This window comes from Macrotis lagotis, chromosome X, assembly GCF_037893015.1.
Source record: "Macrotis lagotis isolate mMagLag1 chromosome X, bilby.v1.9.chrom.fasta, whole genome shotgun sequence".
Lineage (NCBI taxonomy): Eukaryota > Metazoa > Chordata > Mammalia > Peramelemorphia > Peramelidae > Macrotis > Macrotis lagotis.
Window position 1 is genome coordinate 325252143 of NC_133666.1, and position 26453 is coordinate 325278595.

The 26453-nt window shown below is 39.8% G+C and overlaps 1 protein-coding gene across 42 annotated transcripts in view; it reads left to right on the top strand.

The window, feature by feature from the left end:
- Positions 1 to 26453, top strand: part of CELF4 (CUGBP Elav-like family member 4) — a 555840-nt gene that overhangs the window by 144467 nt on the left and 384920 nt on the right. For all 42 annotated transcript variants that reach the window (XM_074203839.1, XM_074203856.1, XM_074203836.1 and 39 more), the window contains exon 2: positions 3087 to 3169. In XM_074203839.1, coding sequence (XP_074059940.1) covers positions 3087 to 3169 — 83 coding nt within the window. The remainder of the gene's footprint in view (positions 1 to 3086; positions 3170 to 26453) is intronic.

The following is a 26453-nucleotide window of genomic DNA, read 5'->3' on the forward strand; positions in this document are numbered from 1 at the left end:
ACTCATCAATGCCAGATAAACATTTCCTATAAAATGTAGAAAGTTGAAAAAATTCCAACTTCATAATGTAGGGCCCTATAGCATTGTAAGAGAACACTTCCTGGAGGAAGTAGGTTTTGCTCCTGTAGTAAACAAAGGAAAAGCACATGAATTCATAAAGAGGATAAAAGTAAGTTCAAGTGAGGACCATATGGAATGATCTTTGCAAATGCATCTCCAACCAGATCCAAGAAAACACAAAACATTAGACTGGTACCGCTTTCTTCTTCCTCTTCATCCTCTTCTTAGGCTCAGGGGTCTCCCTAATAATTCTATATCATTGAACCATTAATTAAATACCTGCTTCAAGCCAGGTCCTATGCTAGGTGAGGGGATTGCAAAGACAAACAGCTTCTCTTATGCTTTTCCTAAGAACATCCTCAGATTGTTATTGGGCTCTGCCAGCATGCCTTGTACAGAGGTACTTGAAGCTAGAGCCTCAGATGTCGGTGAAACCGACAGCCAGATGACACAATTGAGGGGAAGGGTGGAAAGACACCCCAGGGAGAGGAGGGCGACAGCACGAGGGAAGACGTCAGTGAGGCCTCTGACCGCTATTCATTTTCCTCCCCGGGTGTCTCCATCAATAACCATCTATGGAATGGATGGGGGAGGGTGGATGCTGCTGGCATGATCATCAGGGATCAGTGGTGGGGAGTGGGAGCAAGAGAGATTCTGCTCCAGGCTGGCCTGGCTCATTTCAGGAGGATAGGGTCACATGAAAGATAGGAGGGAAGGGGGGGGGGCTGGGAGATAGCACACCTATGTTGAACAAATAGAGAATATTTGTCTTCTGTGTCCTCTACCAATCCTCTGGTCTCTTCCCCCTCTCTCTATGTCTGTCCTTTTTCCCCTTCTACTCTTTATCTTTTCTTCCATCTCTATATCCTTTCCCCTCTTTCCTGTAATTCTTCCCATCTCTTTCACTTTCCTCCTCTACTACTCTCTTCCATTGCCCCATCTCTTTGTCTCTACTAGCTTCCTCCTCTCTCTCTCTCTTTCTAGTCCCTATTTCTCTCTCATCTCTCCTTTCTATTTCTGTCTTTCCTCTACTCCAACTCCTCCTTTCTGTCTCTGTTTCTATTCTACCTCTATCTCTATTTCTCTGTCTCTGTCTCTCTTCTTTCCTTGCTCCCTCCCTTACTCTCTCTCCCTCCTTAGGGAAAGGAACAATGAGATTTGATGATGAGAAAAGCTTTAAATTTAATTAAATTTAGCCAGTTTTTGCTAAGTGTCTTCCATGAGCTTATCCCTATTCTAGGTGCTACTGGGGAAACAGAAGAGAAATGGTTCTTGTCCTTGAGGAGCACAGTTTCTCTAGAGAGGCAAGATTCACACACATTAAAGAAGCAGACCTAGGACAATATGTGATCAAGGGCTGGACCATATGATTCATGTTCTAAGTGCTGCACAAGTTCAGAGAAGGGGAACTCAGAACAAAGGATCATAGAGACATAGATTTAGAGTTGGAAAGTACCTAAAAGACAGTCTACTCTAAATCCCTCACTTTATAGACAAGGGAATTGAAATTCATAGATATTATGAATATGAAATGTGAAAATTATTTAATTTTCATAGTAATACAGGTAGTAAGTAGATATGTAGAGTAGGAATTTTAATTCAGATCTTAATTGGGAGCTCTTTTTATTCCAGGTTGTTAGAGAGGGCTTTCTGGAAGAGGTGGATCTTGAAGGATGAGTAAGATATAGCTAGAATCACAAGAGGCCTCAGTGAGGAGAAAACATAAGTAAAATCACAGAGACCCAAAAGCCTACAAAATGCTCAGGTGAAACTGGAGCAGTCAGTCCAGACCTTGCTCCTGATATTGAAATTTTTTTTCTCACTGGCAGACCCATAAATGAAGGTATCATCATCAAAATTCAACTTTTCTCAGAATCATCCTATCCAGAGCCTGCTTCAAATAAACAGCCACATATGTAGGGCTCTAGGAAGATGCCCTTACTTATCCCTCCTTGCTTTGTCACAGTGCCTAAAATTACACAACAGGAAGCCATTCTCTTAGGTTAAAGCTTTATCCCCAGTTAAAAGACAAACATCCCTTGGAAGGGTAACTGTTAAGTCACTAACACTTTAGTGTAAATACATTTACCAGCTTATTTTGCTCTCTTGTTAAGGGCAGTTTGGAAACTAGATGTTTGGGCAGGAGAAGGAACAAAATGGGAAGTAAGAGAAAGGGCCTAGAAGTGGGGACCAAATTGTCTTGCTACCAAGTCCTCGCCTTTCTTTCTCATGGGAAGCTAAGAGATGGGCATCCATGGAAATGCCGTCATTCTATGTCACCACAAGAGGGTGTTGCATCCCCCACCTCATGGTCAGAGAATGAACCTGGTGGTGAAAGAGATCTATGAACTCAGAAACTGGCTTCAATAAATCTAAGGTGTACATGTAGAAGAACATGGCTGTACCTGTGGGCATAACTAGGAGCACACTCATGGTGGGGGGGATTGGGGGGAGGGGAAGCTAAGTCCTTTTTGGTATATAGATTGTAGGAGCAGCTTTTATGCAGGAAGGAGAGAGATCACAGAGAGGAGACTTCAAGAGGAAGAAGAAAGACAAGGAAAGAGGGAAGAGATGCAGATGGAGAAAATTTGAAGAAGAGAATGAGGAGAGATAAAGAATACAGAAATATGGGGGACAGTGAAGACACAGAAATGAGAAATAGATGAAAGGATGAAAACCTAAGGCAAGAACCAAAAAAGGGGGAAAAGAGAAAAGGAGAAAAGGAAGAGAGATGGGCAGTGGAGAGAGAAGCTGTGAGATAGTGAGAGAATGGGGAACCTGGGGGGACATAGAGAAAGATGATGATAGAAACTGAGAGGAGAGATGGAGGGAGAGGAAAGACTGCAGTGGTGAGATAGGGAAAGCGAATGGGGTGTCAGAGAGGAGAGAAATAAGGAAAAAGGAGAAATAAAGAAAGGAGATGTCTTGAGCTCTATAGCAGAAAGACCCAGCCCTCAGATAGTCTGTGTCCAATCCACTGTGGGCCAGCTGCCAACACTGACCATTTCCTCCCCTTCTTTTCCCAGGTTGTGCCTTCCTCACATACTGCGAGCGGGAGTCAGCCCTGAAGGCCCAGAGCGCACTGCACGAACAGAAGACATTGCCAGGGGTGAGTCTGGTCTCTGTAGCACCAACTAGGGTTTTCTTCTATTTCCCTTGGGAGCTGGGGGAGGGAAAGGGGCCAGTGGGGATGTATGCACAGGTACTTAGGACTATGACATACTGGCCCTCTCTCATGGCCATCTGTGAAAGCAAATGAAAAGCAAAATCAGAGCTGAGGCTATGACATCCTAATCTTCTCACTTTCCCCTTCCCTGAGCAAAGGAGGCAGCAGTATTGGTGACAAGCCATCAACTTTTCCCCAAGAGACATAAACCCATTCACATGCTAGATCAGCCTAGCAACTTGTTCTAAAATACAGACAGTGCAAATAGGAAGGTTTCTGGGATAGAATAGAGGGGTGAGAACAGATGAAAGTAAGATGAACCAATGAAGTTTCACCCAGAACTAAGAATAAGTATTTTGTTATTCAGGAAAACTTGAGGAGTGAGGTGGGTTGAGGAGTGAGGTGGGTGGATGGCCTTGGAAGGACAGATAGCTCTCTCTACTGTATGTCCCTTCCACTTTCCCTATTCTGGAAGTCCTCTGGGCTCAAGATACTGTCAAGGAATTTAAGTTGTTACCCTAACTAGATCTGGTTGAGGTAAAGCTTTGTTTTACACACAAAGGCAACCCCCGACTCTTACCATTGCCTGGTAACAGCTCTGCTCTAATCAATCTTCAACCAACAGTAGACTTCATAGAGCCATGGGACAGAATGAAAGGCCCATTTTCTTGTGGTCTTGGAAAGGGTCATGTATGTGATTCCTTCTTCTACCCCTTCTCAGCTCTGACTTCTGAGAAATGAGGGGCAAGAAAGATGAAGATATCATCTGTTGATGGGGCCAGAAGTCTAATGAGAGAAGGAAACTCTTGAGACAAGGGAGCCCGTAGTCCAGTGATTTTTTAATGAAACTGGCCTCTTCAAAGATCAGCTAATAAGAGGTTTTCTTGATCCCAGGGCAGATACCAAACATGATCTGAGTCCCTTTGCAGGGGTGTGAGATCACCTAGGTTTATTTAAAGAGCCAGCCATTGTCTTTGATAAATTATCATGTCCTGATCCTGTTTTATAGCTTCTCTGAGTGGGAGGAGGGAATTATTTATGGGCCCCCTAACTGGGTGTGATATCAGCCATTGCTATTATCTAGGCAAGTTCATCATCATAAAATAAGACACAGTCTTCAGATCAAGGGTCCAAGTTTTCTCTCCAAGACTACTGTTGTGACATACATACATATATATATATATATATATATATATATATATATATGTCTCTCTATATATAATATATAAATATCTATCTAAGGATGGATGGGTAGGTGATGTGTATGCACATTCACACATAGCTAACGTATATATGACATTTACCTATGTCCAATATATGCTACTCTGAGTCACATATATATAATAACTTAAACTCAAAGAGGTACAACTGAATAATAAATTTGTATATCTAGATAAATATATAAGCTTACATTCCCTTACTCCTGATGACAAAGTGGAAAGGGAAGAGGCAAGAGCACCATTAACAAGGGTGGGAAGGGCTAGAAGGAGGATGCAGCACAGCTAAAAGACCTTTGAATCAAAGATCAGTTGGTTTGGCTTTGGGGGTATTTTTTTTTTATTTCTGAATTATACAGTGTCTGCCCTCACATTACCACAGTCTTTCTATTTGTTATTGCCAAGCACGGGCTGAGTCATTTTAATAATATGCACATGGATGCAAATGTATGGAAATGATGCGCCACGCAGATTCTGTGCGAAGCCCGGGCTCAGGCATGGTGGCCGTGTATGGTTGTGTGTTTTAGTGGAGTGGCTCCTTGCACATATTTTACAGTAATTACTTTCTGGATGTGCTCCGTGAGGTGACAGAAATATGTTCCACCTCATCCCATGTTATATGTGAAACGTAAAGCCATATTGTGAGATAATCAAAAGACTTCTGAGAAGGTATGTGTTGATTAATAAAGTGTTTATGGTACTTTGTTTTGGGGAAAATTGTGATAGATATTTTACAGCAACCAGAACGGAATTGAAAATATCACATTGTTATGGGAGGCCCTTCATCAGCCTGCGGGAGATTGCTGGAGAGTTTCAAGATTGCTAAAACCAGGGAATCAGACGGGGATAAGAGAGGAGAGGCAAAGAGATATGAAGAGGGGGAAATTCAGGAAGGTGGAGGAGTGGAGGAGGGGGATTGTTGTAAGGAGGTCGGTGGTGAGGAGAGGGGGTGGGGCAGGACTCAGGACTAAGTGTTGATTGTTCAGAATCCAACATTAACTTGTGGTTGTTTATTTTACATATAATAGAATAGCTGAATGATGGAGTGTATTAGTTCTTTAATAATTTATAGAAATACTTTGATGTTGCAGTAATTACATTAAAGGTCACATATCAAAGGTAATTTGGGTGAGCAGCTGTGATGGTTTCTCAGAAGCAATCAATATCACTGTCCGTGGTGCTGATTTCACCAAGGGGCCTGCCAGATTAAAGAAGGCTTATTACCAGGCAGAGAGACCCAGGGGAAATCAAGAACACACTGGAGCGACGCACTATCCTCTTTTTCCACCGATAATTAACACTGTTCACCATAATCTGTGCTAATCCTTCATACTGGGAAATCCACTGGCATTTTCCAACATCACAAAGACAAGTTGGGCAAGTTTGGGGAAAAGAAAAGGAAGTAATGTCTGTGTGTGTCTGGAGATAGGGGCATATGAGAAAGGACAGAGGCTAAGGCTGGGGGGGGGGGGCGGGAATCAAAGATGCTAGGTGTTATTTGGAGTTGCAGGGTAAGGAATGAATAGGGAAAATGTTGTGGTTGCAGTTTGATGTTCCTAGAGAATACTGCCTCCATGGACTCACCCAGGTGCAAGCAAGAAAAATTAATAAATAAAAATGCTTTAAAGTAGAGTCATTCTGATTACAGACAGTGGAACTGTTATTATTATTATTATTGTTAGTCTATCTCTCTCCTATGAGGCTCAGGTTCAGGGATGATGCTAGGTTATGCCAGATAAGGGGCCTGATTGCCAGATAATCGGTGTTCCTGCCAGCTGAGTCCAGGGTCACGTTGACTGGCATGGTTGGGGGTGGTAGGAGAGACCATTTATTTGGGGCAACCACCCCTGAATGCCCCAGCCAGACCCTTTTTTATAAGACTCAGGGGAATAAATATGAAAATAGGAACTTGGAAAACTGGTAACCTCAGCAATTTAGGCTTTTTTCCAGACTTCAAAATCCATTAAAATCAATCCATTAAAATCAGCCTTACACCTCCCTACTGAGGGGAATAAAAGGGAGAGGAAAAGAGAAGGGGGAAAGGATAGTACTAACAGCAGATTCTGTTTCTCAGCAAGTTACTGAATTGGCATCTTGCCTCTAATAGGAACAAAATCTGTTGCATTTCTACCACACACACTCACACCACCAAAGAAATAAAACATGTAGCACTGTGTCCCACCCACCTTCAGTTAGACACAGAGAAAGGAAGGTTGGTATTTCTCTCTGGGAGACAGAAAATACTGAAAGAAGACATGTACAGGGTTGTTCTTGAAAATGGGGGCAGGTGCAATATTACAGGCACATCAGTGGGAACAACCCTTACCCAAAGCTGCATGCCAGCTGAGAGAGTCAGTCCTGTGCCAGGGTCACAAATGGATTATAGTTTCAGAGCCAGAAATGATTTGGGAAGAATGGGATTACCAAACCATGAAGCTTCATCAGAGTCTTTCCTTTGAGCACAACCTTCTGCCAACATCCATGCAGGGTAACTTTACTTTGTCTCCTCTTCCTCTGCTTCTCCCCACTTCTTTTATTTCCAAAGTTTATGCTACCTCATGTGTGTGGTTCACAGTTCAGTCTTGGGCAATCAGTCAGGAAATTTTTCAAATGCTTATTAAGTACTTTGGGAGTTATAAAGATGACTGATATCAAGCCATGTCCTCAGGAACCTACAATCTAGTTGGGAAGATATAAGAAGTAGGAACAGATAACTAACAGTATAAGGTATTATGTTCTAAGTGTCAAATGAATAGAATAATGGCAGCAGGCAAACACAATAGAGTACTGAGTCAGGAAAACCTGGGTTTCTAAGCTCACCATTCCTACTTATTATGTGACCACTGGCAAGTTATTTAGCTTTTTCTGAATCTCAGTTTCCTCAGATATAAAAAAAATTTTTTACAAATGTAGTACTTACCTCACGAGACAATTGTAAGGCTCTAATGAGAATCCATGTAAAAGGCTTTTACAAACTGTTAAAGTACTATAGAAATGTCTATTATTATCAGTATTATTATTATTATAACAGACAATGGGTGCCATAGGAAATGGAAAGAGGAAGAGTCAAGTTACATTAATCTGAAAAGTCAATGTGAAAGAAGTTGAACTTTAACTGGAACTTTTAGAGATTTCAACAGGTAGAGAAAAATAAGAAACAACATTAAAGTGCAGAGAATATGAGCAAAGGTTTTGAGACTAGCTTTTTTTGAGATCTTTGAAGAAAGAAAATGACAATAATAGAAGAATATGAGAGTGACGTGGAGGAGTCTATATCATTCAAACAGGATGAGTGAGCAAAGCTACAGATAGATAGAAGATGTCAGAACAAGAATGGTAAAAAGAATAACTAAAATGTGATAAAGCTAGACATATAAGTTGGGGCAAAATCATAGATGTCCCTGAATTCCAGGATCAGAAGTTTGTAGTTTATTTGATAAGAAATAAGGAAACTCTAAAGATTGTTGAGTGAAAACGATAATAAAAGAGTTTATAAAATTTGGAATGTGGTCATAAGATGTATTTTAAAAAAATCAGTCAATCTGTAGATAGAGTTGTGAGATGACAATTTCAGTATGAGAAATGGGTTTGAAATAGTTGGGAGTCTTGGTGAACAAACCCAAAGGGCAACTGGAAAAAGCAACATGGGAACCTAATTGGTTTAGATATGGATTTGGTAGTTGCATAGAGATAACAATTGAAGTTTTGGAGATATATAAGATCACCAAGGAAGAACAATAGAGATAAAAGAGACAAGAGGGTCAAGGACACTTGTTTTAAGGTTCTGTATACCATATTGGGGAAAGATATTGAGGGCTAGATGTATAAAGGTGAAAAAAATGCTCAGATGCTTGGTAAACTCATAGATACATCCTGTGACCAGTTAGAGAAATTTGACTTGGAAGGGACAAAACTTTAGAAAATTAAAATGTTTTCTATTGGAGAGGAGACTTCTATGTAAAGAATGAATTTTGTTTTGATGTGCTCATGTTCAGAAAAGGGTGTTATTAGGTATTAAGGCAGAAAGATATTACTTGTCCAAGGTACTATGGGTGGCATTTTTATTTTGGAACTAGGTACCATTAAATAATAATAACTCACATTTTTATATCATATTAAGTTTATGTAGCATTTTATTTATAACTATCCTATGAGAATAAATATGTAATTATGATTCCCATTTTTGAGATGAGAAAACTGAGGTTAACATAGGTTAAATGATTTTTCTATTGTGTACCCACACCAGTGGAAGAAATCTAGGGTTCAAATGTAGGTCCTTATTACAAACTCAGAGCTTTCTCTATGATTTCACTTTGTCTCCATTCTATCACCATGTTCCTTTCAAGGTTAGGATTCTATTGGTATCCCAAGCTAGGTTGAGTGAAGTTTTGAGTGTTAAGGGAATCAATTACCAACATCAAGTTGAAAAGGTTATTTCAGGATAACTTTTGGAAGGTCTTGCATTCCAAGTTAAGGCAGCTTAGAAGAAATCTATTAATTAAAATAGCCCTACTACATGCTTCTCTTGTCTTCTGGATTTTGAAAGAAATCATCCTCCTAGGATAATATGTCTATTTCCAAATTAAAAACTGAGGACCCCAAAGGAGCAGACCAGATGTGAGGAAAGAGCAGATGCTTGCAGCCTGGGCCCCCAGTGTGAGCCTGGCAATGGGACGGAGTTAGCAGCCAAAGCTCTGGGCAGCCAATTCCTCTGCAAGGAAAAGACAGCCTTCCTTAGTCTTCCTCTCCTTCTGTTGAAGAGATCAAAGGTTTTGGAGTGTCTCTGGGGAAGGGGAAAGAGGAGTGGTGTTCCACTTAGCAAAGGCCTCCCACAGTTTGATAGTGCAGCCTGTCAGCTCACTGGGCTCTGGGGGAGAGGGAGCTTCTATCTGCTTGGTAAACATTAAAGTTCCGATTCACTAGTTAAAGATTGGCTTTTGTGTCCTCACTCTGGCAACCTCTAGAATACAAAGCAAACTAACACTCCCTCTCTGTCTTCCTCAACCCCCTCATGTCAGCAGCAACTGACATGGACCATCCCTGCCACTCATCCCCCCTGAATCAGGTCCTTTGTGACTTTAAAGGGGTCATTTCCATGGAAATGCCATGTGGTTGTCTCTGAGCTTGGGGGAGGGGAGAAGGGAGAGAGAAAGCATAGAAGTTAACATGGTCAAAATACACAATAATAATATTTTCAAAAAATCCTCTCAGAACCCACTCTCTGCTAAATTTCCTTTTGTTTATTCCCTTCTCTCTGCTTTCTTCATTGTACTCCTCTCTCCTTTTCCTTCCCTCTCTTCTCACTTCCATTCTTTCATTCAATTCTTTTTCCCCTTCTCCCAATTCTGTTTCTTTTTTTTCTCACTCTATAATTTCTTCCTTCCTTTCTTCTCTTCCATTTACATCCCTTCTCTTTCTTCTTCTTCTTTTTTTCCTCCTCATTATCCTCTCCACTCCTGCCTTTACCTTGACACCCAAAGGACACTCTCCATGGGCTTTATGTGTTATTCAATGACAACTTCTCTCTCTCTGACAGTCCTGCCATTGGAGGATCAATCTAATTTTATGTACAACTGTAAAGATGAATGATAAGTAGAAAGGATCCAGGCAAGTACAAGATGAATAAATTATAAAGGGCAAATGATGACAAGATGGGGGTCCCTGGAGACAGTGATATGATAACAGAAACTAAAGACGAATTTATGATGGATGTAGTTAGCATGTACTGAGGCTGTTAATTCTTCAGGGTAGTTTTACAACTACTTGTGATTGGAGCAATCAAAGTATTTCATTTTAAAGAGAAACAGTGAATTTCCACTCATTTGCTCTGCACATCTAAATGGATGAATTTGTTATTATGCATTGCCTAGAACCCTCAGCATCTTTGTCTTTCTTCCTGCTCTCCATAGTCCTGTTACCTACTTCTTACCTCCAAACTCTGGAGCACTGAACAGGCAATGAGAAAGTGATACTATAGAGTAGCATGAGCTGCCAAAAATGCCCTTCTTCCATAAGTCTCTGGGTTCTGATCCTACTACTCTTCCCTTTTGAGATCAGAGGATTTGTTTGGTTAGATTGAAAGTTAAGACTGTTTTCTATTCATGAATTTAGAGTAAGAAGAATGAAAGAAATCATCTTGCCCTATCTTATTTTTATAGATGAGGAACTGAGGCAAAGAGAGGGTTAAGGGCTTGTCCAGGGTTATGAGGATAGTAAGTGACAGAGCTGGCATTTGAACCAAAGTCTTCTGACTCCTAATGCAGTATTTTCCTCATCACTCTGAGCTCTTGAATCATGAAAAATATCTCCATCAATATACCTTCTTTATCCCTTCATTTTTTTCTTTTAATTATCAATTATAAAGTGCTCCTCAGTGTTCAAAGCACTTTACAATTTTATTTCATTTTATCCTTACAATGACCCTGGAAGATAGGTCCTATTATTAATCTTTATTTTTAGATAAGAAAACTGAGGTTAAATGACCTAACCAGGATCATACAGCTAGAAAATATCTGAGGTTGGATTTAAATTCAGGATGATCTAACTCCAAGTTCAATGTTCTATCCACTGTACCTCCTAGCTGCCCCAACCAAACCTTTCAGTTCTCCATCTCTTAAAAATCTATCTGCCAGTCATTCTAAGAGTCTGTAGCTGGGGGGTGGGGCGAGGAAAGAAAAAGGTAGAGCAGTTGTATAAAATTATATTATGGGGTATGTTGTCCTTCATGGAGGAAAATATATCTTGCCATCAGGTCTGCCCCAAAACAAGCTAGTCCAACCCTCCCTTATATAAGAAAAGAAGAAACTATCCATCCAGTCCCTTCAAATTGCTGTTAAGTGTTCAGTCTTCAATCAGTAAATATTCACAAAATACCTACCAAGTCCAGCCCTGGGTTAGGGGTTTTGAAAGGTCTTCTATCAGGGAACTCACAATCTAGCTCACCCATCCACAGAAAACAGAAAGCAATCCTGTACAGAAAATGATCAAGGGTGTTTATACTCTGAATTATGGATAAGGCCATAGAAGGAGAGTAATGTGATAAGTAGCCAGAGAAGACCCCCGAAGAAGGTGGCCATTAAGTGCATCTCTAAAGGTGGGAAAGGAGTGTGAAGGACAGAGTTGAGGGAAGTGGTAGAAAGAATGACATTCCATGCATGAGGATTCTTAGAACAGAGCCTACAAATGGGCAGAGAACCTTTATTTGTTTATATTTTATTAGTATATATTTAATTGGTATCTATTAGTGAATAACTGGGAAAACTTAGAAGGGTAGATTGAGGGCAGATTCCAGAAGATTAATCAGAGGATCCTAAAAGGCTAATACCGCTGGTTATCAGAATTCATAGAGGTCACAAGTTTGACCCCTGTACAACCAGTGTGCAGGTTTATAGCTTTGATCTCTTCCACTGTCCTCCTGAAGCCTTGGTTTTTCCTTCTGTAAAAGGAGATCTTATTATGGTCACTATGTGTGCTTCAACCATTGCATATAATATCTTCTACTAATAATTCCCAACTTTCCCACATCCATAGAACAGTAGATTATTAAAGGGAACTTGGATCAATTCCCCAGTCTGGAGTCTGACTTTTTCCTGTTCCCCTAGAGGTATCATTGTCCATCTCTAAATCTCAGCCTCTTTTCAGGATAATTGCAATAACACTACATGAAAAGTTGTAGGAAAGACATGATCAAGGATTAGTGTGACTGGGAAAAGTCAGGCAGCTGTGCAGTGAGAATAAATAAGAACAGAGTCTGAGAGGCACCAGTAGCCTGGTGTTGATGAATATGGTGAAGGAATAGAGATTTGCACCAGTGGAAGGAAGAGATTACAATACCTACCTGGTCCTTCTCTCCTACTCTGCCTATCTCACAGAGTTTTGGTGAGGTCTCAATGGACTCAGTTCCACTGATGATAAAATACTAGGGACTGATTAAAGGAGCTCTCAGGTGATTTCCATTTCTTTTGTCGTTTTGTGTCAGCAAAAACTTTGTAGATTGTAAAATACTAAATTAACATAAGGGATCTGGAGCAGGGATATTGCAAACAACTAGTGAGATAGGAAACTGTTTTTCTTTTTTCTTTTTTAATTTTCTTCTTTTTTTTTTCTTATGTTTCTAAGCAATTATATTTCAACGAGAAAGGTGCACAAATGCAAAGCCTTTCTCTTTAGACTTCTCCAAGGGCCCAAGATCCACAAATTCTTTCATTCTCTTGGGAGGACAATTCCCCATGTTAGGCCACTAAATGACTTCAGGGAACATCTGGAGACATCTGTGATTATACTTCTCTCTAGTGGTCAATAAAGGGGAGTGCAATTTTTCTTCTTTTTAAGTATTTACTAAATACCCACTGGGGCAGCTAGGTGGTAGGTATGGTGGATAGAGTTTCAGACCTGAAGTCAGGAAGACTTCATCAGTTCAAATCTCACCTACAACATTTACTAGCTGGGTGACCCTGGGCAAGTCATTTAATTTTGTTCACCTCAGTTTCCTTATCTGTAAAGTGAGCTGGAGAAAGAAATGATAAACTACTCCAATACTTTTGCCAAGAAAACTCCAAATGAGGTTAAGAAGAATTTAACAACTGAACAATAAAATACCTATTGTGTAACAGGGTATCTGTCCTCAAGGCCAAAGTCTAAGTCTATGGAAAGTAACCAAACTAAACCACAGTTCACCAATTAGTCATGTGACTGTGGACAATTTTTTTTTCCTCTCTGGGCCTCAGTTTTTTGGGGTTTTGTATCAGTAAAGTGAGGAGTTTGGAAATCATGTCTGAGGTTCCTCCCAACTCTAGTATTTTCTGATTCCCAGAAATATTATTAAGATAATTAAGATTACAAGAGAATAATGCCAATGTATTGCATAAAAGTAAAAGAAGGTTTCATGGAGGAAGCAGGATTTAGTTTTTTAGCAGATTAAATATGGACAGGCAGAGAGGAGGGGGGTAAGACATTCTAGATTGGGGGAATCAAGAACAAAGACTCAGAGATAGAAATAAGAAAGTCTTGTTTGGGAAATAGTAAAAAGAATAGTCTGATTGGAATACAGGATATACATTGAGGAGCAAGCCAAAGAAAGGAGAGACTGATATGATGAAGTTTGGGGAAGTCTTGGATGCCAGGTTAACTAGCACAAAGTCAGTAAAAGTTCTTCAACAAAGAAGTGAAATGATAGTGATTCTTCTATCCATATTTCCTTCCTTTCTCAAGAGGTTATCTAGCTAACATACCATGTCCATGACCTAGGCAGGTAGTAGGCTATCACTAGCTTTATAGATTCTTAGGGAGAGGGACTCAGTTGAGTAAGGAATATAGTGAGATGATCCCTGCCTGTGGAAAGCACTTGGCCTTAACCAGGCATCCCCATTGAGGATAGAGCTGGACAAGTAACAAGGAGACAGATACAAACTGAAAAGGGGAACACAACCACTAATACCTTGTGTTCATGAGTACACGAGATTGGAGGATCCTGGATCTAGACCTGGAAAGGACCTTTGAGACTATCTATTCTGATCTCCACTTTTCACAGATGAGAAAACTGAAGTTCGGGGAAATCAAATAATTTGTTCAAGTCCACACCATTTTAAGTGGCAGAAAGATTAGACAAAAGTTCTTGTGACTCCAAATTCAACCCTCTTTCTACTACACTAGATTCTCTCATTTGCCATTTAGAGACCTAAGTGACACTGACACAGCCTCTCTGGGCTTCAGGCTCCTCATCTGTAGAATGAGGAGGTTGGACTACATCCCTGGTATCCAACTCAAATAGAAGCAGGGGCCACTCAATGGCATTTAGATGGATCACTGAAGATAGCATATTAACACACAAACATTCTCTATATTCTATTGTATTTTTATTTATTTTGTTAAACACTTACCAATTACATTTTAATCCAGTTTGGGCTATACATCCACAAGGTTTTGTATTTGACACATCTAGACCAGATGATCTTTAAGGTTCCTTGATGCTGAAGCATTCTATAATTCTAAAAAGAAACAAAAGGCCCCAGATTGTTTGTAGTTGGCTATTAGTTATGGAAGTGGCTGTTTGTTGATGTTGATGTTTGCCCTTCTTTCTTGAAGAAGACTATAACATCAGAGAGGTGATGCCAAGACATGCACGTGAATTGGACTTGAATGGGGGGGGGGGTGCTGTGCTAATTCACCAGTCTCACTTTCTCCTCTGGGGCCATCTGAGTCTAGTGGCTAGTTATGAATCAGGATGACTGGAGATAGCTCTGGATATGAAGTAATCAGGATCAAGTGACTTGCCCATGGTCACACAGTAAGTATCTGATGCTGGATCTGAACTCAAGTTCTCTTGACTTCAGGGCCAGTGCTCTACCTACTGCTTCATCTAGCTATCCTTTTATTATTGTGACTTCTACTGTATGTTCGTTTGTGTATGTGTGTGTGTGTGTGTGTGTGTGTGTGGTGTGTGTGTGTGTGTGTATTTAAAAGGATGAAGGGAAAGGAAAAAATAAATAAAGCAATTTTGGTCAAAATAAAGCCAAGTGGAATGAGTCCCAGACAGCTTGAAAGAACAGGGCTGTTTTCAAGAAGACAGAGGTCCCTGCCCCAGATGCACAACTTGTGTTTGATGGGATTCTAATCTGATTACCCAAGTCTCTGTAGAGTTTGCAAGCTTGCAATTGGCCACAGTCCTGGCAGTAACTCTCCTGGGGGTTAGAGAGCAGTGGTGGTAGAGAGGGAGACAAGAATTACCATTGCATGATCCCTGGCATCCACATTGAACAGGGTGTAGAGGTCAGGTGGGGGCTTGTTAACACCTCTACTTTAGGAGATGGGAGTCTGGGAATGGAGCCCAGTTCTGGGACAGAAAGAAGGGGAAATTCAACAAATTTAACCAAGGGGTATTAAGTTCCCACAGTGTATTGAGCATTCAGCCAGTAGGTTCTGAGGGGAAATGAAGTTAAGACAAGGCATCAAAGATTCTTGCTTCATGGAGTTTAGGATTTGATAGACATTGACTTCTCTGACTAGAATCATTCTTCAAAGTCCATTTCTATTACCTCCTCCTTACCTATCTGAGAGAGAAAGCTATAGATTTTTTTTATATTTATATCTATAGATATATGTATAGGTCTATGTAGACAAGATTCTATCAACATACATGTGTGTTTATATGGGCATGATCAGGGTCACACAGCTGGTATATGTATAGATTTAAAGTTAGAAAGGACTTTAAAAGACATTTAATTCATCCCCTTCATTTTAACAGAAGAGGAAACTGAGGCATTTAGTAAATTCTTGTTGAATTTAATTTAATTGAATTCTCTAAACTGACCATAAACTGATTGATACAGACCTAATTTTCATTAGTGACCCTTGCCCTCTCAAGATGGGCATCTCCTTTTAGAGAGCATCCTGGCAGTCCACAGTCTCTTCCTTTAGATTTCAGTTCTATTTTCTTTCTCAGCTGCCCCTGAACAGCATCTTACTCAGATGCCCCCAAACTAATCTTACTCCCAGGAAGAACCAAGAGCTCTGCTACTCCTCCCAGATGAGTGAGTCATCAATGCATCAAGGAACTCATCAGGGAAATCCAAGGAACTATACTCTGACTTTGCTTGATTCACATTCATATACTGCCCCCCAAAGCATAGAAGAGAATCTACATGATGTAATAGAATTAGTAGAGGACCTAGATTAGGATCCCCTTTCAGACACTAGTTGGAGGACCATGGTTGCTTGGTTTCTCTTTCCTCATTTGTAAAATGGGGGTGATAATTACAGTGACTCAGAGAGTTGCTGTAAAAAAGTGTCCTGTAAACTTTAAAGTTCAAATGCCTATGAAGTATTACAAAAAGGACTGATTAAATCTCTAAAATCCTATTCAGATCTAAAGTCCTATGATTATGGTTATTTGAAACTTTTCTATAAGGGATAGAAGGCTTAATATCCTTTCCAAAAATCAGACAGTTTTTCACCTGACAAGGTTAGTTTGCTGTGATCCTACAGAGATGGCAAAGGGGATGGGGATGAATAAAAGGAACTGGGCCTGTAAGATCTTTCATGCTGTTTCTGCATAGAACAGGGGTTATTAATCTGAGGTCCACAAACATAGATTTCCAAAGGGCTATGAAGTTAAAATATGACATCCTTATTTCCACTAACCTCTAACTGAAATTTAACCTTTCTATGACTATAGACAACAAACATTATTCTGTGAAGGGATCCGTAAGTTTTCCCAGACTGCTGAAAGAATCCATGACACTCACAAAAAAGTCTCATGTGAATGGAATGGAATAAAGATAAATCTTTCAACTCCTTGCCTTTCCCTACATTTCCCTAGCTAAAGCGAAACAATAATTGGTACTATTCTGCCGATTTCACAAATAAGGAATCCACCATTCAGGGAGGTTTGCACATAGTCACTCAACCAGTGGAAGTAGCAGCATTCTTTCCCATACTCTCACACTACTCCTCTCAGGACAGCCCAAGATTCCTCAAGGGTATGGAATGGGCCTCTGAATCCCAAATTCCCAACAGCACCTATCTCAGTGCACACTCAATAAATACTTGATGGATTGATTAAGGTAAATCAGGGCCTGGCTTTCCACAAGGGGCTCTCTGGTGGCAGATTACTGTTGCCTCCTGCCCACATGGGTCGGGGTAAGCCAATGTGTACCATCTTCCTCTCTCTTTATTAAACTATTTATCTGGGGGAACTTAATATTTTCTTTTAGGATAAACTGGAGATAATACGATGTGCTTGTTTTAATTTGCGAGGTTAACTGATCTAATTATCTGTGTGTGTTTATTTAAATCCTTTTGCACAGGGCCGGCTGCAGGTGTCTGCTTTGAATTCTGCCAACAGGAAATCTCTTAAAATGAGCTGATCTATCTCAGCAGGTCTTCTGGTATAAGGGATTTTCTAATAATGCATGAATTTATTAACAGCCAAAGATAAATAGAGGATTTATTTACATTAAACAAATTCATAAGAAACTATCTTTCTGCAGGCACCACAGTCCCCATCCACACTTCCCAAATTCTACAGTTAGTCATCTTATATAACTGAAATTAAGGAAAAACTTTGATAAGGACTCAAATCCCAAATAGCTTCTCATGCCATCACTACAAGATGGGGGAGCCCTGAATTAGGAGCACATTCCTTGAAAAAGATCTGGAGTTTTTAGTTGACCCCAAGCTCAGCATGAATCAAGAGTATAACATTATAGCTCTTTTAAAAAGCCACTTTAGACTACATTTCTCTTAGTCTCAAAAGAAGGAGATAATAAATCGTCTTCTTGTACTTTTCCCTGATTAGGCCACATTCAACTCCATTCAACAAGCAATAATTAAACCCCCTACTAAGTGCAAGGTGTGAAAATAAGTACTGAAGATACAATGATAATAATGAAAAGCAGTAAATAGATCTGAAATAGATCATTTAAGGAAAGAGCATTGTTGTTAAGTGACATTTATAAAATGCTTTAAAATTGGTAAAGTACTGTGTACATATTCTTTCACTAGAGCCTCACAGCCCTGAAAGATTAGTACTTCAGATATATATTTTTTTAATTCTCATTCTACACACAGGGAAACTGAGGTTCATATGAGGATAACATGATGTGGCCACAAAGTGAATGTGGGAAACAGTATTCAACTAAAGCTCTTCTTGACTCCAAGTGCAGCATCTTTTACCACAATCATCAATTATAAAATGATTGTTCTGGGACCCTCTAAAGGTTCCCAAGACCCTTTTAGGGAGTACAGAGAGCCAAAACTATTTTCATAATACTATGAAGACATATAAATTTTTAATATTGTAAATATTAATGGATATAGCCCATATAAATAAAAACTCTTGGGAAGGGATTTTCAATAAATTTAAGAATGTAAAGAAATCCAAAGACCAAAAAAGTTTGAGAAGCATTGTATTATGCCATCTGGGTTAAACTTTGAGGAAACTAGAGAATATAAGAGACAGAGAAGAAAAGAATGATGGGGACATCCTGTACAAAATGCATGAAGGCCAAATTCAGGAGAAAGTGAGTAGGCCAGCTTGGGCTAGAATGCAGAGTAGCCAAAAACAAAAAAAGAGAAAAGTAAAATAAGTCTGGAGAGGCAGAATGGAGACAGACTGTGATGGACTTTAAATGCCAAGCTGACGAGTTTGTATTTTATCCCAGAGGCAACCGTCACTGAAGTTTCTAGAGCAGAGGAGTGTTACGGTCAGATTTGTCCTTTAGGAAAATTATTTTGGTATACAAGTACTGTGTTCTGAATACTGGTTTGTTTTTTTAAAGGGAACAGTAACAAATTAGAGCCTACCAAGAGAAAAATGATTAGAAAGACAGGAGGTCTAGACACTATTCTATGTGAGAAATGATTGAAGAAACTAAAAATAGGAATGAGTTTGGGGAGTGGTGTAGAAGACCTGATAAGACTTCATAGTTTAGTTATAGGAAACCAGGATTTGGAGTCAGATGATCTGGGTTTAAATGTCAGCTTTGCCATTTACTTTTTTTGGGTTTTTTTGGCAATGTAGTCAGAGTTAAGTGACTTACCTAGGGTCACAGAGCTATGCTGTCAAGGGTCTGAGGTTGGATTTGAATTCAGGTCTTTCTAAATCCAGGGTCAGTGCTCTATCTACTATGTCACTTAGCTGCCCTATCATTTACTTTTCCTATTACTTTAGGTAAGTCATTTCTCCACAGTGAATCTCCTTATCTGAAAAAAGAAGGCATTCTTTTAGATCAAGAGATTTTAACCTTTTAGGTATCATGAACTACTTTGGCCATTCAGACAAGCCCATGGAGCCCTTCTCAAAAGGATATTTTAAAAAATTCATGAAATAGAAAGGATAACAATAGAAAACAATTATGTTGAAATACAGTTATCAAAACATTTTTAGAAAACCAGTTCACTAGATTTAAGAAGTCATGGTTTATAGGCTTTAGATACTAGAAGAATTTCTTCTGAAATTTGAAGGACTATCCTGGAGAAGAAGCATGAAATTCTGAAGAGATGTAGATTGCTAGAGGTAGAAACAACCATAGCGATCACCTACTCTCAATCCATTAAGGGTTCTTCTGTTAGATAATGGCGAAGTGAGTCCAATTTTTGTTCCTAATCGAGTGTTCATCTGCTTCCCAGGACCACAGTTTGAGGGGAAACCTCAGGAAGGAAGGCTTCAGCCTCCTTAGTTGTCCCAGGCTTTTCCCTTCCTCATCCTTTACCTTTCTTTCTGCCCCAACATCATTCACCTAGCTTAGAATCCCAAGCAAGGTCATATCAAAAATGAGCACCAAAGTATGTTGAGAAGCCAAGTATGAAAGAAACAGTAGCTATGTCAACACAGAGTCCCAGGAAGAATAGATGGAATTGGTGTAGGACAGCACAGTGGGGAGAGAACCAGAATTGAGTGTAGCTGTCAGTCCCTTCCCAATTAAGGTTTCCCCTTACATAAGACAATGCATTTTAGCTAAACTTTACATATATGTGTATGTATATATTTGTTTTATACACATATATAATATACATGCATATATAGACACAAAAATACCTCTCTATATAAACATAAATATATCTATATAACTGCAAAGTAGTACACTGGATAAATCACTGGGCTTGGGATCAGGAAGATTTCTCTTTGTGAGTTCAAATCTGGCCTCAGATACTTACTAGCTGTGTGACCCTGAGCAAATCACATAACCCTGTTGGTCTCAGTTTCCTCATCTATAAAATGATCTGGAAAAGTAAATGTAAAATCACTCCAGTATCTTTGCCAAATAGGGACAGAAAGTCAGATATAATAACCACAAATGCATACTATATATGCATATATATATTCATATATATTCTACCACTACCACCCCTCAAAAAACAAGCCTAACTAGAGCAATCTAAAAATGGAAGATATTTTCCTATAGAATAGTGACCTTATTGTCAGAGGTATTCAAGCAGAGGCTAAATGATCATCTGTCTTTTAAGAACATTTTAGGAGAGATTTCAGGATCAATCATATGACCTCCAAAGTTCCTTCCCACACTGAGTTTCTATCACTTTAAAATTCCTAATTGAACTTCCATCTAATAGACCTCTTTCACTTATTCCAATTAGGGTGTCCCAAAAGTCTTTAGTACAATTTTAAGTTATTAAAATTTTTTTTGAATCTGATTTTTGGGAAACCCTATATGAATTGATTGTGACCTGTTCCTAGTCTAGTATCAAAAGGAGTAAAGAGAGAGAGAGTTAGGAATGGACTCTATGGGTATGAATAAATGAAAAGATACTCATCGAGCACTTTCTAGTTGTATTCGACCTGACTCTGGGCATTGATGGGAGAACAAGAGAAGGAAAGGCAGTGTTTACCTTTGGGGAACTCACAGTCCAGTGAAAGAGGCAAGGCACCCACAAGGAAGAATGTGAGGACAATGCAGTATATGATGAAGGGTTAATACAGCTCTCTGTATCAGGACCCATCTGTAGAGCTTCAGAAGAGGGAGTTAGCAGCATGGACTGGAGGAGGCAAGGAAAGTAGCTGCCCTAAGTCATGGAAGCTGAGCTACCCCAGCATTGCTGAATATATCCACAGGGCTACAAACCACTGTGAAGAAGAGTAGAAACAGCTGGCTTCTAACTAGAGAGCTCTTTTCAACTTTTTTATCTTCATGATCCAGGAGAGACATGAATGCAGGTCCCATTGATTCTTACATAACATGGCATTACAGACACATGTTCACAATGTGCATACATATATTTCTTACACTGTATATATGTAAGCTCTCACATGTATGCTCACTCACACATAGAATATTCACATGTACCTACATACATGTCTATGCAAGGGTGTACAAACATTTTCTCCCTTTTCTGGACCCTATTGGAATTGAAAGAGAACTGTGAGATCTGTAGGGACACCTGAAGATAAACTCCTGATTTCTGATTTCCAGAGCAATTTGAACAAGGTCCTCTGAAATGCATTAAAATGCTAATCACAACATCGGCTGCAACTCTGTGGCATCAGCAAGAATCAGACAGCAGGGTGACTTGGAAAGAAAACGAAAGAGAAGAGGTTCTGAAGTCCCTGTCTCCTCCTAGGACTTTGTCTCTCTCCAGCTCCACAGTCAACCTCTCCTTGGTCTTCCTACTTCCCTCTCCTCCCTTTGGCAGCTCATAGGGAAGGTCCTATAGAGGGACCAGCTCCCTCCACTGTTGGCTTCTCTCCAATCACTTTCTCCCTGGTCATCCCACAGCCCGGCTTAGGAAGGAACCTTGGGAGAAGGTGGTTGATCCCAAAAGTTTCCTTACCTTCTACAGGTGAGACTCTCACATGGACAAAGATGAGGGAAAATAGATGAAAACTATGAGGAGAGAAAAGAGGAAGGAAAGGTCAAAGGGAAGAAAGAGAAGGTGTGCCTGCACAGAATTGGCAAAGCAATGCATCTCCTTCCTTCACTTCCTTCTCTTCCTGCTTGAAGTTCCACTTTGCCCCTTCAGATGCTCTATGTACTCAATTTACCCAGAACCATAAAGCAGAAAAAGAAATATAATCTCACCCACACCAAGAAGATAGTTACTGAGAGCCCCACCCCCAACAGATTCTGCATTTTAAAACAGAAGCCTGGAGAGTACAATAGGAACAGCTCACATTTGCAAAACATGGAATCTTGTAACACCCTCCCTTTGAGGGTACTTGTGTCAATAGAGCGATGCCCATTTACAGGTAAAGAAGCTAAAGCTCAGGAAGTTATGTAGTTTGCCCTATCACACAGCTATAATAGAAAAAAAAACTGGGTTCAAAAAAAACCCTAAATACTCCTAATAGACCACTACGATGCTTATCAAATAGTGAATTTTCAGGAACCCAAGTAAATGGATGCATGAGACATGGCAGTTGGGGCACTAAGGGGAAAATGAGACTTGCCGTTTTCCTTCACATGGAACCACATAAGTGGTTACCTATTCCAATTAGCATAAAAACAAGGTTGCCCTCTAAGTATATGGGCAAACATGTGGTTGAAAAGTGAGGATGGGGCTCATGTATAAATGTCTATGTGGGTATGTATAATGTATAAATGTCTATGTGGTCTATGTATTAGTGTGGGTGTAGGTGTACAATTCAACAAATATTGATTAAGCACCTCCACCATGTCAGGAACTATGTTAAGAAGTAGGGATAAAAATAAGAAAAAGAAAGGTAGCCCCTCAAAGAGTTTATAATCTAAGTTCCAAAAGGAAGTTGAAAGACAGGGAGGAGAGAGTTGCACCAGGAATCCCCTGGGCAATTCTTGATGTTCTCAGGCCATTAAAAACAAGCAAAACAGTTTGGAAGGAATACACATGTGTGCGTATTTCATGACTTCTTGTTGCCCATAGAGCCCCAATCTAACGCTAATCTTCCTCTTCCTCATTATTGCTCTTATTGTTATTTCACTGTGGTATTAGCCTAAATCTCTTTTTTAAATGAAAGTATATATATACACATTTATGTTTGAAGATCAAAGTTGGGGGGGGGGGGGCTGGTGAATTTTGAACCTTCACAATGCCCTTTATTTAGACCCTGTAGATGACTTTACTGTCCTTCAATGCAGAAGGAAGGAAGGAAGGAAGGAAGGAAGGAAGGAAGGAAGGAAGGAAGGAAGAGAGGGAGGAGGAAGGAGGAAGAAAGAAAGAAAGAAAGAAAGAAAGAAAGAAAGAAGAAAGAAAGAAAGAAAAGAAAAGAAAGAAAAAAGAAAGAAAAGAGAAAGAAAGAAAGGAAAGAGAAAGAAAGAAACTCTTATTATGATGATATTGTGGGGATTTTTTTTCCCCTAAGAACAACTTAGCTCAGTGGCCCACAGACATCATCTTATCTTTGGGAGCTTAGCTCTGCCATAGGAAGGCTGCTATCTCCACTCTGCTTTGAAGTAGCTGACAGTGATAAAGAGCAGAGAGAGACAGGTGCTAATCTCTCCCAGGTCCTGGCTCCCCTGGGAAAGTGTGCTGGTGTGATCTGACTTCCCCCTCCTCCCATTCTCCCTTTGTAGAAAAGGAAGGTTCTAGGCTTTTTGGAATGGTATTGTGACAGAGGGAAGCTAAGACCAAAAAATGTAGGAGAGGGAGCCCCACCCTATGATTCAGATGGGCACTGAAGATGGTAGACACTAGCCCTGAAGCTACTGCTTTGAGAAATGCTTGTGAGGAACAATACTGCCTCTGAGGGGACCCCATTCAATCCGGGGAAGGGGTTGAAGAAAGAGGATTTTTTCAAAGCTTGGTCTGCTGATCAGCAATGACCAGAAGTGAAACTAACTACTGGTAGAAAATATCACAGGTTCCACCATCACTTTGATCTCTACCTTCTGATTATTTTTGGATTACAAATAGATTTACCAATGTATAAATTAATTATTCTGCTCAAGAACATCCATGGTTCCCAGTTGCCTATAGGAAAAAACTGAAAGTACTTAGGTCAGAGCCACAATCTGGTCCCAACTTATCATGTTTCCCCCTCCCCCTCCTCTTCTTCCCTTTCCTTCTTCTCATCACTGTTATTACTGTGTCTCTGGGTTATAGACCTAATGGTATCAGACACGTTTTTTGAACTCTCTCATTCTTTCTCCACACACATCTGCTCCATTCGTGCTGCTTTCCCTGTTGTCCCCAAACATTCGGGGCTCTTTCCAACCTCCTTGAATTTACTTTCTCCAAACCCAAACCCAAATTCATTCATCAAAAATCTGTTCTCTTTCCCTGTTCAAGTCCTACTCATGACCCAGCCTCCAGCCTAATTCCTTCAGTCTTCCCAGACTACTCCAGGATGTACAGATCTCCCCCTCCCTAAGTATTTACACTGTGAACCCCATACTTTTAACATTTAGATACTGCCATAAACATGTGTACATGTCAATTCTGTCTTACAGAGGATAAGGACCTTATCTTCTCCAACACAAAGATGGGCTGAACCCATCAAGTTCTTAGTAAACATGTCCAGTTGAATTGGAATTGGACTACACCTGGATTGGCAGCCTTAATGACATTGTACAATACAAGCAAAGATATAATTAGAGGCTCACAGAGTTAGAAGCAACCAGAGATATTCTCTAAAGCAGGGAATCTCATCCTGAGCCTGAATATTTATTTTCAGGCTATAGAATTCATTTTGTCACCCTAGTATCTGAAATTTTGCATCTCTTCAGGAAGATTTATAGGTATAAATTCAGAAATGTTCTAGAGCAAGTTTGAACTGATTCTCAAGAGCTGGTTGTTAAATTTTCAATGTGAACATTTACACCCCAGAAACACAAATAGGCTACAAATCAGGGTTTGATTTGTTATTTTATTGATTGACTAGACTTAGGCAAGTGATGGGAAAAGATTAAATTTAAAGCATGTTATATGAACATTTTATTTTCTGGGCAGCCAACTGTCAAACACTTAGCAGCATATCTCTAGATATAATTATGGGCAGTGCAGTGGATAGAGCACCAACTTAGGAGTCAGGAAGATCTGAGTTCAAATTTAGCCTCAGACACTTGGCATTTACTAGCTGAGTGACTTTGGGTAAGTCACTTAACCTTGATTGCCTCACTTCCAAGGCCATTTCCAGTTGTCCTAATTCATATCTGATCACTAGACTCAGATAATTCTAGAGACATAATTTAGCAAGGTGATTTAGCATAGTACCCCCCTCACTCAAATCCAATTTACTTGCATGTTTTACTATTACCTCCATGATGTCAAGGTGGTCTTCAAGAATGAAGGACAAGGGAAGGCTAGTTGGCACAGTGGATAGAGCACTGGCCCTGGATTCAGGAGTACCTGAGTTCAAATCTGCTCTCAGACACTTCATAATTACCTAGCTGCATGGCCTTGGGCAAGTCACTTAACCCCATTGCCTTGCAAAAAAAACCCTAAAAAAAATGAAGGACAAACATCAGCATCATTTATATTATCCTATGAACAAAAAGTCATAGGGGTTTTCTAATATATGGGATGATTTAGGTATAAACAACCTGAGAAGGCACCCTGACCTCAGGTTTGAGGTCCTCAGTCTCTCTCCCCTCAGTTCTTTCCAAAGCAAACATGTCACCCTCTCCCCATTATATCAATTCCAGTGACTTCTTATCATCTCAATGAGGAAATATGAAATCTCTTTAACTTTTAATGACTTTGCCAACTTAGATCCTTTCCATCTTTCCAGTCAACTTTATCTTAAGACCTCTCTACCTACTTCATAGGATACAGTGACATCAGCCTTTTGCCTATTCTCTAACTAGACACTCCATCTCCCAACTCCAAGCATTTTTCACTCACTGTACCTATGCCTGGAATTCTCTTCCTCCATATGTTCACCTCCTGATTTCCTTTTCTTCATTTGATTTTCATAAAATCTTACATTCTGCAGGAAGTTTTTCCTGTTCCCCCTTAATTCTAGTGCCTTCCTCCTATAATTATCTGTAATTTATCTGATGTATATATGTGTATATATATTTTTTAATTTTTTAAATTTATTTTTGCTACATTTGGAGTTTTGAACTCTCTCCTTTTCAGCCTTGCACTAGAGAAGGTCATCATTTGACACCAATTATTTATGTTTGTTTATTATATGTATATATGCATATAAATGTGAAACCACATAATACATACTTTCATATTTCAGTTATTTCTCTAGACTTAGATAGCGTCTTCCTTCATGGATTTACAAACTGCTTCCCTCATTGAGACTTGAGAGCAAGGATTGATTTTTGCCTTTCTTTGTATCCCGAGTATTTAGCACAGTGGCTGGTATATAGCTTAATAAATGGACAAGATATAACAAGAGAAGGTAGCTCAGTCAGAAATTCTTCCTACAATAAAACCTGGTAGATGATCTTATTAGTTGCTGAAAAAACCTCTATATTTTACAAAGGGGGAAACCAAGACCCATATGGTCTGGTCTGTTGGCATTTCCCTTTCTCCCTAGTTTGTAAAGCAGTGTTTCTATACCCTGGCCTGAGTGGGCACTCAAAGGCTTGCAGATTCCTCCTAACAGGGCATTAAGCTAATGTGTGTTA